Source organism: Rattus rattus, chromosome 12, assembly GCF_011064425.1.
Source record: "Rattus rattus isolate New Zealand chromosome 12, Rrattus_CSIRO_v1, whole genome shotgun sequence".
Lineage (NCBI taxonomy): Eukaryota > Metazoa > Chordata > Mammalia > Rodentia > Muridae > Rattus > Rattus rattus.
The window spans coordinates 82,279,001-82,297,069 of record NC_046165.1 but is presented as its reverse complement, the minus strand read 5'-3'; the positions used below and the strand labels follow the sequence as shown (position 1 = coordinate 82,297,069).

Genomic DNA, 18,069 nt, shown 5'->3' with positions numbered 1-18,069 from the left:
AACCTCTATTCCTTTATTGCCACCTAATACTATAAATGGGGGTGGGGAATGAGAATATGGACATGACTAAGAATGCATGAGGTTGGATGGGTAAGGATGTTGGGAAGAATTGAGGGAGGGGAAACAATACAATCAAAATATACTGAAAAACGTTTAAACAATGTTTTTATAAGGTGAGTTTCCATGATGCCCATATGTCTGTAGGGTGTTTCCTTCCCTGCAAGGATAGATTCCAGACACTTTCCCAGAACCAAAGGATTGGAAAGAAGCAGAGCTTTTCCTAGACCGTGACTCTGACATATTTAGGATCTGATTGTACTGCTTTATGTGACAATGCTTTGGTGTCCTTTGCTACACAAAGTCATGAACAAAGGGGGAGATGAACGTGACAGGCAATGTGCACAGACTAGGAGTGGCTACAAGAACCCAGCTCTCTGACGCTGTGTGGCAGAGGGGACGTTCTTTCAGCAAAATTCTTCCAGCTGGGTATGATGGTGGAACATTTAAATTCCAGAACTCATGGGGGCAGAAGCTGGCGGATCTTTGTGAGTTCAAAACCAGCCAACATGGCAAGTTCTAAGCTGGACAAAATTACACTGAGTTGGGGGTCCTGTCTCAATAAACAACATGATTCCTGTATGAATTTATACAAATGTTTCATCAATTTTTTTTGCCCCATTTTTGCATGTACTTTCTGGTTGCTATATGGGAAGAATGATGTCCTGTGCCCTTGCCAGACTCATGATAAGAAGGTTTGTCTATGGACAAAGGCTCACATTCAAAGGACAATGACTGCTGATTGGGCCAACCAGCAATACTGGTCACCCTGATCCACCCAAAGCCTCGAAGGGAAAGAAAAGACTTTTCTTGCACCTTTTCATCCCCTCTTTACCCACTCAGATAAATGAAACCAATAGTCCTTACTGAGAATCAACTTGTCATTCTTTTAGAAATCGGGACAAATAAAATGATCTCTATTCATGCACAATATGATCCAGTACGCAGAAGCCCAGAGGAGTTCACGAGAATTATAATTCAGAACGAATGGGTCTGCCAGAGCTTCATGAGCTATAATCAATATATAAAAAAATCACCCATATGTCTTTACACTGAACATTTTCGTCTGCAACAATCATCAAAAAGAATGAAGTGAGGGTGGGCTGAGAGATGGGGCAGAGACCGGGAGCATTTTCTGCTCTCGCAGAGGACTGGGGTTCCATTCCGAGTACCCACAGGCAGTCAAACACCTGTCTGTCACTCCAGTTTCAAGATCTGATGCCTCCTTGTGGTCTCCGTGGGCATGTACATGATGCACAGACATCTATGCAGGCAAATTGCCCGTACTCATGTCTCTAAGTAAATCTCAGAAAACCAACAATAAAACATAAGTAATTTTCCCCAAAGAATGCAAAAGCTTATGCAATACAAGTGTACACCACAGTTGAAGGAAGCAGGACCTAAGTAGGGAGACATCCACCTTTACAGCCCGAAGATGGTATTAGAATGGCGGTGGTCCTAGAATTAATCTCGCATTTGGTACAGTCCTTGTCGGAACCCTGGCTCAGCACTATGGGGTAAGAGTCTAGTGGGTGCTAACATTCATACGGAAACGCAAAGGGCTAAAACAGCTCGAACAGGAGAATCTTAGTCTCCCCAGTTCCAAACTTTGCCACAAAGCTGCCAATAATTACTGTGGTGTGGTGCTGGCAAGAGAACCCACATAGACACCAGAAAGAGAATCCAGGATCAGGAGTAAGTCATGACCTTACAGTAAGATGAGTATCAATAAAAGTGCTAAGCCAATCCAATGGGGGAGAATCCCGTAAATCTTAAGCCATAGTAAGCAAACGCAGAACACACAGAGAAATTAATCCAAGTGGATCAAAGACCTAAGTGAGAATGCCCAAGCCACGACTCTAAAGACAAAAACGCAAGAGTAAACTTGCTATGGCCTTCCTTTCTAAGGATCTTAAAAACGGCACCAACACTAAAACACAGGCTAAGCGGGATGTTGGCAGTCTTTTGAAGGGTTGTTCTAGAGGGTGCCATCAAGGAATGGCAAAGAATGAGCAGAATATAGGGAACCCACAGTATATAAAGTTCAATGGTAAAGAGATAAAATTCAGCTCAGCCAGTGTAGAAGAGTTAAAGATGAGAAGGACCACACTCTACTGACCACCCAGGTTCTCGTTAGGGACGTGCGTTCGTCGGCTCCTGCTTCCTCCCATCAAAGAATGCCGCCATATTACATATACCTTATGTTGAATTAATTTTCAATTGTCAGCCTTTCTCGGCACTCTGGTTCTGTCTGGCTTTTATGAAGACTTAATTTTCCTCACAGTAGAAGGTAATTTAAAGGTTATCACTCACATGCTAAAATGTTGATGTATCTGTTTTTGTGCTTGTTATCTGGATGATTGGAATGTTCTGCAGTGATATTCATATCAGCTGTACATCGCTGGACTTCCTGAGAAGGAAAAACAAGGTTTTAGACACATGAGAAATCAACAGGAACGGCCACTGTGCATCATGAAACGTGCCATCAGAATAGGCTACATAAATGATAGTTCTTCTCTAAGACCACACTGGAGCTGAAGAACGCTCAGTGCCTAGAGCCAGGGAAGCTATGGTGTATCTTAACACACACATCAAGCCATCTGTTGAAATAAACAGACCTAGAGCGCGACCAATCACAAAAGGTACAGCACGTTACACAGAGGACAAAATTTAATATTGTCATGTTACAGTGACCTTGAGATTCATCACGCAACCCTGTAAAACGGAATGTCCTTTTATACTGGAAACTACATATACACATGCTTCCGGTGCATCTCGACTGCATCACAAGGTCATGTGGACTGACTGGCATCATGTGGACTGACTGACCTACTCTGTCTAGGGTTGTCTAAGTATACTTTATGGCACTGGTATTATGGTGAAGCCACCAAATGTAGCAGTTCTCATTATCTGACATCATCTTAGGTGGTATGACTCCTCCCCTGCTCGATGCCTACACTCATACATACAGACACAGCTATAGAGTGCGAGAGGCTAAGGCTCTACCCAGCCCCTACAGTACCGTTGTTCCCTCCAACTCAATCAGATCTGAGCACTGCTGTCACCAAGCAGGCATGAGCGTAATGTGAATTTGGCTTCGTCCTGTACTATTTTATCATTCACCCACTTTTGACCTGGTATTTGGGTGGTACAAAGCATTATCTCCTTTAGAGTCTGAGATACAAAAGAATCTCTTTTTAAATAAACCATAGTCTATAAGAAAGAAAAAGAAAGAAAAAAGACTGTTAGCCAAATGTGATCAACAGAGAAGAGGCCCGAGGAAAAAATATGGGAATAAAAATAGAAGAACCAAGGAGGCTTAAAATAGGACGTGGCAATTCACTGGAGTCTTACAGGATGCATAGGAGCTTCCAAGAAGGACAATACACCAGGATTTGCAATGTGCTTGGAGGCTGCCTGGCCTCGTTTCACAGACAGAACTCCACAAGCTAAAAAGTCTGTTTGAAATAACACTCATGTTTAGCCCAACTAATTCTCTTGACTGGCTCAGATATGTTGGCCTTGATTAACTGTTTGTGAACTCTAGGTTTAGTCACCTGAACTTTCAGTAGAAAAACAGTGGTGTAGGAGCAAGACTACTCCACTATCCCAGCCCCCTCGATACAAACATCTATTGGCCCAATATGAGGTGGCTAAAAAGCTAAATTCTTGTGCCCTGAATGCTTCTAACACAGAGAGATACTGAGCTAATGAATAAGGAAGTCAGTAGCAGTACGTAGCTGCTGCTAAGACCAGGAACAACGTCACAAGATCGCCAGGGCAATGTTTTATCCATGGCAGACTATCTATGCATGTTAACAGCATGATGTTCTAACACTGAACGTCTTAGAGGATGGCAAAGCATTTCCTAGGGAGGAGGCCCCTGTCCACAAAGAGCATCTCTGAGGTAAAACAACGAGGTACAAAGGGTTGTGATCGTATCAAAGGAGCCATATTATTGAGTCTCCAATACCTGGAAGCATATATTCAGTTTTTCATAAATGTATATCCTCCCAGCTGTCCCGAGGAAAAGACCCCATAGGCATCAATATGCTCGATCTCTTCAGGAGTAAGTGTCAGGTGATTCTCATCTGTTTCCTACCCCTACTAAGTGTGATAAATTCTGCCATCTTCTGTTCTTTCTAGTTTATGACTCAGTTTTGTAAGCCGTGGTCTAAAGGGCCATTAGCTCTCATCTCTAAAATGAAAAGAAAAGGTATGTATGGGTACAAGATCATGACCCTACTATCTCAACATTGGCCAAGACACAGCAACGCTAATTCTACTTGGGAATACTGGGACTTGCTTTTTGGAGTTTCTTTAAAAGCTTGAGCGCAGTGTAAGGCAACACATTTCAGAAATGGGTTTGCATCCTGAATGAAGAGCATCAATTCACTCTCGACACAAACCCCAGAGACAAGTCAACACCCTGTTGCTGCCAGGTGAAAGTCATGCTTTTGGGCAGGTACCCTTTAAGGCTGAGATGGTCAGATATTTCATACTGAGAGATCTTAGCCTTGAGTTCTTTAGTTTGAGATTCATCGTCTATTGATTTTTTTTCTTCTCCTCCCTGTTCTGTGGATCTGACTACCCTAGCCATGGACAGAGCTGGGCCTCTGTTACAATGGACGGCAATTGACTAGGGCTGCATTTGTAAAGCAATCATTTGAGGCAGCCAATCCAATCTGTTTTGTTTTCTAAAACCCCTGGTCTGAAGTATTGTCTCTATTGCATGTTTCTAATTATGCAAATGACATAAAATAAAGAATTGTTAAGTAATCCTAGGTCTGCTTTTATTAGAACTCGTGGGTTTGGCTAAGGCCTTCTGATTTTGTTTTATGGCTGATTCAGGTGCTGATCCTATTATGTGATCCTAGAGTGTCTTTTCTCTACCAGAACTAGCATTTCAAAGTTAGTGTGGTTTTAATAGGTGCTGCATCTTTTAAAGTGACCCTGGCCGATGGTGTATGGACAGGAAACTATCTATTTAGTTAGCACTTTGATGAGAATTTTAAGACTAAGACTTTATGGTCTATATAACAAATCTAGAATTCTAAAAGTAGATATTCTGAATATCGACACATTCACACCCACAGAGGAGGGCCAAGACAAAACAGTGGGCTTGAAAGGAAAAAATAAAGTTAATAATCAAACGTGAAAAGACTATCATTTGCTATTGGCAGAATTCTGCTTGGGAGATGTACCGGGCTGGATCTCCTCCTGCTTGGCGTTGTTGTGGGGAGAGGCCATCTGTGGGGCATTTCGAAGGCCTGCCAGCCTGCCTTTTTGTGGCACCATTCAAACAACTACTACTTACCTATTTTCAGATGACCCAACAAACCGGGAGAAAATCCTCTGGACGTGGTGTGTTCAGGGGAATGACCTACAAACAGTGTGATGCATTATGGGGTCATGACTAGTCCAGAGCTGTTACAGGCCAACAGAGAGCTGGTCCTCAACAAGGTTTGCTAAGCTGTGCCTTCACCATCTTGTCCTGGGCTGTTAAATCTGACTTTCTTTCAGTGCAGGAACCTTTAGGATTCCTTTGACACCCTTTCGGGTTCTTCTATCAGCTTCTGTTCTCAACTCAGACAGCCTTCACTCTGTGCTCTTCAGGAAGTCGGCCTCACCTCAGACAGCCTTCACTCTGTGCTCTTCAGGAAGGTGGCCTCACCTCAGACAGCCTTCACTCTGTGTTCTTCAGGAAGATGGCTTCACCTCAGACAGCCTTCACTCTGTGCTCTTCAGGAAGGTGGCATGTTTCCTCAAGGACCTTTACCACCATTCATCTCTCCACCCCTACTCTCCAAACCCTTAGTCTTTGCTCCCAGAAGCTACCCCTTTTTACCATCCCACAGCTGGTCTATAAAATAAAATTCTTTTCAGGCACAAGGTCATAACGTTTGATAAAATTGCCCAGCCCCTTTTTATAAAAGGCTTTACTTAAACAGTTACTTTTCCTGATAAGGATTTAAAACACATTTCTTAGCCAGGTGGTGACGACACACACCTTTAATCCCAGCACTAAGGAGGCAGAGGTCAAGTGGATCTCCTTCAGTCCCACTGAATCTGGCTTCTCCACAGGACGGCAGTTGGCATTTTTCAAGATACTGATCATATCTCTCCAGTAAGCTTTGTATTTTGTACTAATATCCCTATGTCAAATCACTATAAATCTTGAATTCAGAAGGATTATTTTTTTAAGTGTATGAATTCTTTTTGCCCGCTGAGAGGAGGAAGTGTCTTCTGTGTATGTCAGTGTCTTTAGTTAAAGTTTCTTTCACTTAGTAAAACACCATGGCCAAAAGTAATTTGGGGAAGAAAGGCTTTATTTCCTATTGAGTTTGAGGCCAGCCTGGTCTATCTACACAATAAATTCCAGGACAGGGAGAGCTATACAGAAAAACCCTGTCTTGGGAAACCAAACCAAACCAAACCAAATCAAACAAACAAATGTTTCTTTAACATTCAAGATCAAATACACAGTCTGCCGTATGTTCAGAAGCTCCCCCAGGGTCAGCTTCTGCCACCCCTCAGTGTTTGTGGAGTATGACATCTCTTTCCAGGGACTTTCCTGTTCCACCTCAGCAGCAGTCACTGAAGTCTCCATTTGTGACAGAAAACAATGGGGCCACTAGTCCCTCGGTGCATGGGCTCAGGTGCACTAGCTTTATATTCTTGACTTAAGATGAACAACTGGTCCCCATTTAGCTCAGTAGTTAATTGGAGCCAAGTCCGTCCCCAAAGGATTGTGGCAAGGGCTATGGACCTCTGGCCTCATCTCCATGTCCAGCCTTTAAACTTTTGATTCCTCTAACCCCCTTGTATTAGCCAGCCGCTGTACTGTAAGAAGCCTTCCACAATATGATTATGGGGGCAGGGAAAGAGACTTCTGATATTTAAAAAACAAAAAACACAAAACCAAGCCACTCTGGGAAGGCCACTGTCCAGGAAGCCTAATGAACAAGTCAGTTCAGGTAGCCAGGAGATCAGGATCAGGAGACACTAGCCCAAGAAGAGACACACTCTGGGTTTCACAGGCTGCAGAATCTTTGAGAGGTATAATGTCCCCAGCTTCGGAGACTGTTCACGATGTATCTGGTAAAGACGAAACGCTGGCTTTTGGTTTCACCTCTAGACAAAGACTCAAAAGTTTCTCAAGTAGGCTGTTCCCACTCCCCACGCCCCAGCAACAGCATCCTTAAAATATGACAGTTACCCGCCCATTCTTTTTTTTTTTTTAACCCCAAGATTCAAACACCAGATGAGGCAAGGATAACCAGCACTGAAATAGCCAGTCAAAACTCACGGGGCCTCTCACTACACAACTGGAAAGCCTCGTGAAGTGCTAGACCTCCAGTTTGCTTTAGCTCATTTCTCTTTCCGTGGTCTCCTCCCAGCACCACCAAATGGAACTGTTCTAATTCATTTTTGTACGTTGCACACACACATGGACTAGCTGATAGTGTCACAAAGATCAGTGATTTGATGATAACTGGAAGTTATCAAATGCTGAGTTGAGTAGGACTTCTGTAAGCCACATTTGGGGCTAAAAAGGTTGTGTAACAGAAAGATCATGTACTCCTTGCCTAACACACATAGGAGAGGGCCCCCAAATATCTCCATCTTATTTTATTTTTTTTTGCCAAGGCATGGATGCATGACAGTCAATGACAACCTTGTTTATTTTTCTTGACTCTAGCTCATTACAGGACCCTACTTTGTTGAGTCTGGAAGCTACTGGGGTTTTACCAATGGCTTGGGGTTTGACAACAATGGTTTCAACCCCTGCTGCTGCCCTTTCAAAACCTGGCCACCCAACATCTTGGTTTCCTTCTGGGTAAAGATTTTTTTTCAACTTTACAGTGAGGTCATCGAGAAATGAGATCAAAGAAATGAGTGATGTAATACACTGTGCAAAGCAAGACCTGGCCTTGGTTGTTCCTCACAGTGGATGGAGATCCGCTGATGAGCTTATACTCTCTGGCCATGATAGTGGGTTCATTTTAATTACTTATTTATTCTTCCTATTACACAATATCCCTTTTTTGGCCCTTCCTTACATGGTCAGCTACTATCTCTGTTTATAAAATACCCTTACTTTCTCACATGGCTTGTTACTACCTTTCCCCTTTAGCAAGGTTACTAAAATGGAAAGTGCTTGTGTTTAACGATCCTTCAAAGCTTTGGTAAAATTTAAAGGTCACAGTATATCGGGTCTCATCATTCTGCGCTCTGTGTCAATGCTTTATTATTTTTTTTTCCAGAAGAATCCTTCCTCTTTGAAGTAATTCAGCTTTCAATTTTCCCCAGTGGAGTCAGGAGATGCTAATACAAGTATGGTGGCTGCTTCTGCTTAGCTTCTCCAGCCAACTTGCATTAACTACCAGCTCACGGTACTGATGCTAGGTGATTAAACCGTCAACCCACTGTGTTAATATTTCTAGGATAGAAATAGGCCACAAATAAATGCCCAGGATTTGTTCTTAGGCATGATTTTGATAGAGCAAAGCCCATCTTTGAGTCAGATCAAGTATACAGAGGTGTAGTTGATTATTTTGAATAATTAAATGGTGTCAAACCCAGCTGTGATGAATAGCACTAGGGTCTCAAATCATAAATAATTGAGAAACCGGAGTTGCATTTGATCATCCTGATCAAATTCTGTTCTCTGGAGGATAAATGTTTGTCCTGAATACCATCAACATCGTTAAACGCTGCAATGTTGTTGCTCAGTCATCCAGCCAACAGTCAATTGAACTAAATCACTTTAACAGCACACACATTTGCTGTCCTCATGAATACAAAATGCTTGACTTAAGCCTGTTCTTTGTCATAGAATAGGCACTTTTGGAGGTCAGCGTACAATAGCAGCATTAAATACTTGACAAGTATTTGTTCCTTCCACAAAAGCCAAGTTCCCCTCTCTCTACCACCATTGCTATCACTGTTTCCAATAAAAACCTAAACCCAAACCAAACCAAAAACAACAAAACAAAAACCGTACAAAACTAACAACAAAAGAACCTCAGAGAAAAACTTAATTTAACCTGGGATGCCAATATAATTGCCTTTCTGATGGCCCTTGGGGATTCCAAATTTGCATAGAGACAGGGCCTCTGCTCCCATTTTTCTCATTGTTCATGCAAGATAAATGCACCTCAGAGCTGTATGTGTCCCTCATGGTCCCCAAGTGCTGACTCCCCATTCCTTTATTTGAGTCCCATATCCAATTGTGCGAGAAGAGGTGGGGCGAGGAAGGACCTTTACCACCATTTCCCTTACACAGTAGAAACGGAAAGAGAAACCCACTCACCCCTACAGCTAGAAGACAGCTGAGCCGCCATGAAAGTGTGCCCTGCTCCACACAGGCCCTGCTGCCAGGGATGCGCTTCAGTGAAGAAAAGGGCAGTCTGTTTAATAGCTCCTCATTGACACCCTGTCACTGCTGAACTGGCACGGGACCCAGAGCTGGCAGCGAGGGACCCGCCATTTCTCTACCTTGTTTCCTACACACCAGCTCTTAAAATCGGAAGGCTGTGTTAACCCACATCGCCTCTCCAAGGATTAATACTCACGAAAACAAAAACAGTCAATTAATAATTAATCCAGCACTTTCTAGATGTTTATTTTTTAACCTAGCAACTTTTTAATGTGGGTGACATTAGCACCATTTTTAAGGATGAGGAAACTGGGGATCAGAGATGAAATGATTGGCCCAAGAACTTAGGGAAAGCTCACTTCTGGTAGAGCCAGCACTTTCTCTGATGCCAAACCTCCTGTCTCTACGATACCATGAACATCCCAGAAATGACATGGAATCAGGGAGCTTGGCAGTGTGGCTGTGCTCTGCCTTCGATTTAAGAACCAGAGAACCCATCCCCATTGACTGTCCTCCCCTCAGCCAGTACGCCTGGTCCCCTACAGACGGGCACATGCAGAGCATTGGAAACAAGTCCTTGTCTCTGCATCTTCTTGGGGGAAATGTTTACAAGAACACCAGTAAAAAGAGAAAAGCATCTCCAGTTGGCAGAGTTATTGTCCCGAGAGGCTTAGAATAAATGCAGTTCACGCTTTCAGAAATTCTTATGAGATAAAAATAAACTTTCTAGAAATTAGTTTTCAGTTTCAAGACGTACCTCAAAATCTCCCGAGAACCCATGCTGGCTATTGGAGTAGAGCTCACCGATGTGTTTGCCAAACTGTTTGACAGGGATGGCTTCCATGTCATCTGGAAGAATGAAACAATACTCAGGGTCACACAGAATACACTCATAAAACGAATGGCATGTAGAAAAAAATCCGACTTAGGATAAATATTGGTCAAAAAAATGATAAAACTGCATCAACTGAAATAAGTTTCTGAGGAAAGGTCTTAGACTTCATTTTACCTCAGACTAGTTAGGACCCCGAATTGCTCACCAGCAGGCTAAATAAGGTTTTTCAAAAATGGTACACATACCTTTCTGTTCTTATTTTGAAGATAGTTTTTACACAGTTAAGGCTATAAATCACTCTCTTAGCTAAAATTCTGGTTTTACTAAGGGCATTCATTTGCCGAGAAGTTTTGCTAATTCGTAGGTTTTAAAATTTTTAATTATTATTCAATGGCTGGGGCTTGAACATGCACACCTACGTTTACTCAAAGTCTCTGATGCCTATGTAATCTTTTTCGCTCGGATAGATGCCCTTGCACCAGCTGCACAAAGGCCATTTATCTTTAAGTGTTTAGAATTTTAGCTCAAGGCAGCTGTATCTAGATGGTGCCAAATAATCAATCTGATAGAATTAACTGGATTGTGTGTGTGTGTGTGTGTGTGTGTGTGTGTGTGTGTGATGACAGCCTAGGTGTAGATTCTGGAATACTCCACACACTCCACTTTATTTCGTCACTTTGAAAGGAACCTAATGCATGTTTTAGGTTTATTTACAGAGAGCCAGTCTGATCCCTGGCTGTTTCTGCTAAACGGCCACACCCACCCCCTCACTGCCACTCACTCGGAACTCCTCCTCCTTCAGCTCTCCCCGCCCGCCCCCTCCCCCCCGCAAATATTTCCTTTAAAAAATACTCGGCTGAATTTGAGATAAACAACAGACATGACATTTACTTTATTCAGAGTGAAAGATCTTTGGCAAACGCACAAACATCTAAACTGCCACAGATGCTTTTCTTCGCAAAGGGTATGAAGATCTGTATGTGTAAACGAGGTCCTACTTTGGCAAGAATTTTATAGATGCAGGCCTGACAATCTGATTTTTCTTCATCTGGTGACAGTTAACATTGACTCTGTCATTCTTTCCCCACTTTCTTTTGAGAGAGAGCAATGCTCTGGGGTGGCTTTTTGCATCTATTGACATTTTCAAACTTGAATCATTCTTCATTGGAAAATAGCAACCCTTAGACTTTGTTTAAGAAAGGTGATTTCTGTGTCCATAATCTAAGTCACTCCGAATTGAGACATTATTTAAACAGAATTGCCGGTACTACTACGCAAACATGGGTTCTCTCTGTGTGAACAATTAAAGCCCTAATCACTTTAATAGTAAACTTTATGAAAAGAAAATTGCCAAGTTATTTACAAATATTTCAGGATTGAATATGTTCATGAATATGCAATCAGTTTGTACGCCCAAGAAATCTATAGCTTCCTTGATCTAACCAGCATTAGCAAACTAAGAAGAGCCAAAATGTTTGCCCAGAATAGTTAGCAGAATGCTATTCAAGAAAAGTTTCCAAAATTATCTGATCACTTAAGATGTTTAGAAGTAAGTGAATTTTATAACAAGAGTCACATGGCAATGAAGGGCCCTCAGGCTGTCTGAAAAAAGGATTAATATGCACAAAGTTGGGGACATCCTAAATGTCCAAGGATAAACCCATCTTTGGAATGGTTCTCAAGGGCGGAGTGGTGCAGTTAATAGTTGGGTGACACCATATTTTATTCTATGATCACTGTTTGAAATTTCTAAATCCCAGAAATTTATGGCACTGGGATGAAGGACACGGAGCTTGGTTTAAAACAGAAAAAAAAAATGTTTGTTACATTCAGATATTTTATGGGTAACATAAAAGGTTTTCAAGATATCAAGTTGCTAAGGTAAAACAAACCAAAACAAAACAAAAACATGGCATTTGAAGGTCACAGCCCGTGGCAAGTCCTGAAAAGAAATGTTTTCAAGTTCATTGTAAACTCCTTTTCTTCTAGAGTATGATCAACAGCAAAAAAAAAAAAAAAAAAAAAAATCTGCTTGTTAACCCATGATGGCATGCAGTAAACTTAAGTAGCACTCAGTGTGGTCACCATGGAAACATAGGATGCACTATATTTTTCATTTGCATTTTTATCCAAGGAAACTAAGCCATACCCAATCCATACCCTGTGGATTCCTGGGTACTATCGAAGTTACCATTCAAGCCCTACATGGGCAGATATGCACACAAAGGCATGCTGCTGCCATGACTACTGCCAACTGCTCAGAGAGCACATCGCTTGTCCTTCACTCAAGGCAAACACTGCAGGGATCATAGGATAAATATAACACAGCAATTAATGAGAAGCCCCGGTCGACTATTTCTCAGGTAATTTTTATAGTAAGTTTTCTCAACGATTTTGAACAGTATCGCAGGCCTGGTCTGCTTAGCTTTGACCTGGAGAGATCCCACTCGGTGTAGGAAAATGTCCATCTACAAGACGTTATTCCTTCTGAAGCAAGTTCACTTAGAGATAACAGCAGAACTGATTAATGACCATTGCTTCGCATACACCCACTGTGTATCAAACTGTGTCCTGGGGTAGGTAATGCCCGCCTTCCTCCTCCTACAAGAAAACGATAGCTTAAAGACGAATGGAAGGATGGGGTTCTGCTTGATCTCCTGTTGCTGTGAGGAAACACTCTGGCTAAAGGCATCTTGGAGAGGAAGGGAAGAAAGCCAAGGCAGGAGCTCGAGGGGGAACCTGGAGCAGAGAGCATAAAGAAGCTTACTAGCTTGCTCCAGGTTTTCTTATACTGCCTAGGCCCATACGCTTAGTGGATGGTGCCGTCAACAATGGGCTGAGGCCTCCTACATCAATTGACAATCAAAAAAAAAAAAAAAAGCTTCACGGATGTGCTTGTAGGCTAATCTGGTGAAGGAGATTCCTCCACTGAGGGTTCCCACTTTCCAGGGTGTGCCGAGTTGACACCCAAGATTAACCATCACAGATGGGTATGGCACAAGAAGTTGGCTATGAATCCCTAAGAGTGTGTTCCACCTCAGGGAAAGCCTTTCTATCCTGCAGTGGGTAACGACTGGGCACCCAGGATCAGCCAGATATGTGAAGATGCTCCCTTCACGGGCAACATTTGTGTCAGAGCTCAAATCCAGAGGTAAGAAAGTGAGGGAAAAACCAGGATGTGATCTGCATACTGAAGACTGCTATTGCCATGAACATGTTGGATGTGATCGGAGAACCACTCATGGATGTAGCCGTTCCAGAAGCATGGAGAAAAGGGGTAGGCTAGAACTGAAGGGGTGTTCTGTGTACTCTGCAGACTTAAAAGTGAATCACTAGGACAGAAGGGGAACCAGTATAAAGGTGGAGTTGGTATAATTCACAGAGAGACCATCAGTAAGCCCGTCCTGGTTTCCAAAGCCCATGATGACACTCTGAAAGCACTCTTCTTTCCAAGAACTGGGTGGAGGGGACAGAAATAGCCTTATGATACACATAAGGACACTTGAGGCCACTCATCCAGAGTGAGTGGCTAGGCTGTGCTTTGGTGAAGTTCGAGTCTGGGCTGCTGTGCAGTGTCTTCATTTTTCAAGTTAGAAAAGGTTAAGGGCAGAGCATATCATTGAGCAGAATACCTCGGTTAAGTTGATAATGACGGTCCCTCTGGGCTGTGATTCTCCTTTGCAGAATTTTCTGCTCTAGAAGATCTGTTAGGTGAAAAACGAGGCCACCTCTCGTTATCACTAAAGCCCTTGATTATAAAAAGAAAAATGTCTGATATAATCAGCTGAGAACCAGAATCCGAAGTGTGAACTTCTGTTATCAAATACAATCATTCATTCTTAGCTCCAAAGGTTTAGGTTTTAGTGATGAGAATTACACCATGAAAATGGCAATCCTTTCATGGGGGCTAATCCACCAGAAAACCTCCTCTTACTCTCTGACTTGCAGGTGGCAACGGCAGGGCATTAGAGGATAAAGGGAAGAAAGCAACTTTTGCCCAGAAGAAGGCATCCAAACTTAGATAATGGTGAGCTCGCGCGCCATTGCTAGGAGTAAGGACCAATGCATTTGAACAGAAAGAAAATCCCCTTCGCAGATCCACAGTGAGTCCTTGCATCTTTAGAATGATAAGCGGTAAATCACTAATACCTTAGGCTTCTTCAACCTACTCTATCCATGCCAGATTTAATATCTCTCTTAATCTTAAGGGAAATCTGATAAAGAGAGAAAAAGTTGGCTTTCTTATTGTCATCTGTGGTTTGACACCAGAGAAGAAAAAAAAATCAATAGCAAAGGCTAGCCCCCACTTCAGCATCTTACCCAGCCATCAGGAGAATTATGTTCTTTTATCAGCCCCGTCTAATCATCAGCCTCTGTCGATCAGGCATGTACGCTCTGTACCATGAGCAGAAAAGTCAGTCATGTGGGCTACGGCTGCCTCTCTGGGATTCCCTGCCCCTATCTGGGAAAAAGGCAGCAGTGACAAGGCCTAGTTCACTGAGCGATGTCAGAAGTAATGAGTGAGGACTTGAAAGATGCTTGGCATTTGGTGACTATTTAATCACTGTGAGTTGTCACCAGGTACGGCTGGCTCTCTCTCTGTACCATACAACCCAGGGAAGAGGTCGCATGATCTAGAGAAATGAAGGCACTTGCCCAGTGTCCATCAGCCCTCTGCTGGGACCAGGCTGTTTCCAGAGCCAGGTCCCTTCTTAGTACAGACCTTGACAGTTAATGGGTTTTCCCCGAAACAGAAACATCAAATGACAAGCCTGCTTCACTGCCTGACAAGCTTCCATTGGATGGCTGTTCACCACGCTGATGCCAAGGTGCTAGCTGCTGAGTTCACGGGATAAAGATCTAGTCAAGAAAGTTCCCTTGTGCTGACTTGGGAAGTGGACAGGCATGTATACAAATAAACAGCTTTATGATTTCAGACATCTACAGATAACCCACTCTTTGTCAAAAAAAAAAAATTCTTGTGCAAGGTTCACTTAATGTTCAGCAAATTTCGAAACCTTATCCCAAATCCCAGTCGACTCCCCCTATGGGCAGGGAGAACACTCGCAGCTCTAGTACAGCACTCCACTGACAACTGCTGCTGCTCAAACGTTCCCCAGTCTCCCCACTGAGACAGGACTTGGTCCGGATAAGCATGTCTCTAGTGGACAGCCCTCATTCCCAAGAGCCTAGTTCCCTGCTGACTTCCTGTCTCGCCTCCCAGAGTCCAATTTCAGGCCTCTAGTCTCAGTCCGTGTCAACTTAAAGATAAAACAAACACAAAAGAAAAAAAAAACCGCTATCAAGATTGTTGTTCTCAAGTTAGAACACAATAAACAGAGTTTTGCCTCAGTCAAACTTGGGATGTGAGGAGTGTTTGGAGATGAGAGCATTTTATTTTCTGACATAAAAGAAATCTTTTCTTTTATGACACAGTGAAGTCAATGAAGAAAAGGGTTCATTATGGTCAAAAGGCCAATGAATCTCCTTTGGAGATAATCTTTGTATAAATAAAATATGCCAACAAGGTTGATTTAATCCGAAGGGTTTTAAACAGCACGTATTAACCCTTTGATATGCTGGCACCCAGCTGTAGCTGGTGACCTGCAAATTATTAAGCTCTATTTTAACTGCTGGGAAGGTGTAAATCATTTCTGGATTTTTGGGTAGCCCCCACATTTTGTTATGTTTTCTAATTTCTGGAGAAAGCATTTTTTAGGATATTCGTTTTTGACATGTTACAAAGCTCTCTATTTCTTCCATTGTTGACTTTTGGCAGGTTAGTTCTCAAGAACTAACTTCTAATTTTAAAAAGCGTGTCTACAGATGAGGTCTAAAAGAACGATATACTAGAGTAAATACAATTTTGATATAATATACAGTGGTAATGCGACATGGAGAACCAATGAAAATTTTATTCACATTTGCTGTTTCGAATGAACAGCATCTGACAAGGAGCGTAGTTCATTGGTGGAATGTTTGCCTAGGAGATCCCTGGCATCTCAGATATATACATATGCACACTAGTACATACATCCACATACATACATACATACATATATGTACATACACATATATACACATTCATTAAACCATTCATATACATACTTACATCTATATATCTATACATACATACATACATATATACATACATACAAAGAGATCTTCCACATGTTTGGTTATTTTGCTACTTTTTTTTTAAGTATAGAATAGAGTTTATTCAGGGCATGGGGAGAGGAGTTAAGAGGGTAGTAGGAGCAGAGAAAGGCAGAGAGAGAGAAGAGTAGAGAAGACGAGGAGAAGAGTTGTAGAGGCCAGCCATGAGCACATGGAGAGAGGGGGAATGGAGAGAGAATGGAGGTGGGAAGGCAAGAGCAAGAGAGGAGCAAAGGAGCCGGAGCTCTTTTGTTACTTTTAATTAGCAAGATTGTGTGGTGCTGAGACTGAACCCCGGGCTTTAGGAATGTGGGTAATCATTCTACCCGAGAGTAAAATTCCCCAAATTAGTCTTTCTGTGGAGCTTTGGGAGGGGCATGCCTTGCTGTGTAGTACAGGCTAGCCTTAAACAAATAGGCCTTTTCCTCTGGATCTTGATTGATGGGCTTCCTGGACTGTTCTAGCATATCCAGGAGCTAGACTTTTAAAAGTGCAATACATGTTGTTAATAATAACATGGATCTAGCAGGCTTGTTTCAAAACAACTTAATAGCACTGAAAGAACCCCGTTTCTACATTACTATCTTGTAGGACACAGAGCATATGCAGTGAGCGACCACTGGGTTGCCTCGTTCAATCAAACTTTATCCTCCCATCATAACAAGAAACTGGTAATCATGAACATTTGGTTTTGAAAACCCTACAGTGAAGGATTAGAGTCAACTCCTTTCCATCCTGCCGGGGCTCTCACACTTTAACCTGGCCCTCACTTGCTGCCCCCATACACCACCACACACACACACACACACACACACGGCAGTTGCTATAGTAACTGATGCAACTTCCCAGTAATTAGAAGCTAACCACACTTGGGCATTTATACCGTCAGCAAGCAAGGTGAGGTGGGGTGGGGGAAGGGGTGTAGGGTTAGGGTGCAAGAGTGTCTTTACTCTTTAAAGACCTTTCAAAGGATTGTCTTTCCTATATCACACCAGAAGAACATACCCAACACCCCAAGTTCCTACATTCCAGTCAGCATTACTGAAATTGAGAACTAGAAATTGGAGACTTCCTATAAATTCCTATCTTCAAAGGATGCGAATCATTCCATAATTATGTGCATATGGAATATTCTCTGAAAGTTGGTATATCTTACTGGTTCTATCAATGCTCTAGGGTTAGATGTATGATGATACAGACTTGGAGTCACCACACTCAGGCCACTAAATCAGAAGGTTTTTGAATGTAGATCTAGCCTGGGATGCAGAACAAGAATGCCCCATCCCAACCAAAAGAAAAACATGCATTCAAAGAGTCGCCTTTGGGTTGAGTGTGCAACGCGGTAATTAAATAGGTCACCAACAAGGCAGAAAACATCCAAAGGCAACTTCAAAGCTAAAGCGAGGCAAGCACCATGGTAGCATCTTGAGAGGATTCTACTGAATGAAGTCCTAACACTCCAAGAAACAGCAGTGTGTGGACGCGGTTCGCACTACGGATATGGGTTGCACCAGTGTGAAATTTAACAGAGAGCCCGGACAGCTCCAGCTCTTTGTAAGAGCTGGCTTTACTGATGCAGGGGGAAAGCGGGCATACACGGGTGAAGCTAGGAGATGAATCATCCACAGTGACCAAGTCT

At 42.6% G+C, this 18,069-nt stretch overlaps 1 protein-coding gene across 2 annotated transcripts in view; it reads right to left on the bottom strand.

Moving 5' to 3' along the window:
* Ptprg (protein tyrosine phosphatase receptor type G) overlaps positions 1-18,069 on the bottom strand; it is a 671,028-nt gene that overhangs the window by 27,513 nt on the left and 625,446 nt on the right. For both annotated transcript variants that reach the window (XM_032918016.1, XM_032918017.1), the window contains 2 exons: positions 10,197-10,288; positions 2,371-2,467 (listed from right to left, as the gene is read on the bottom strand). In XM_032918016.1, the coding sequence (XP_032773907.1) occupies positions 2,371-2,467; positions 10,197-10,288 (189 nt within the window). The remainder of the gene's footprint in view (positions 1-2,370; positions 2,468-10,196; positions 10,289-18,069) is intronic.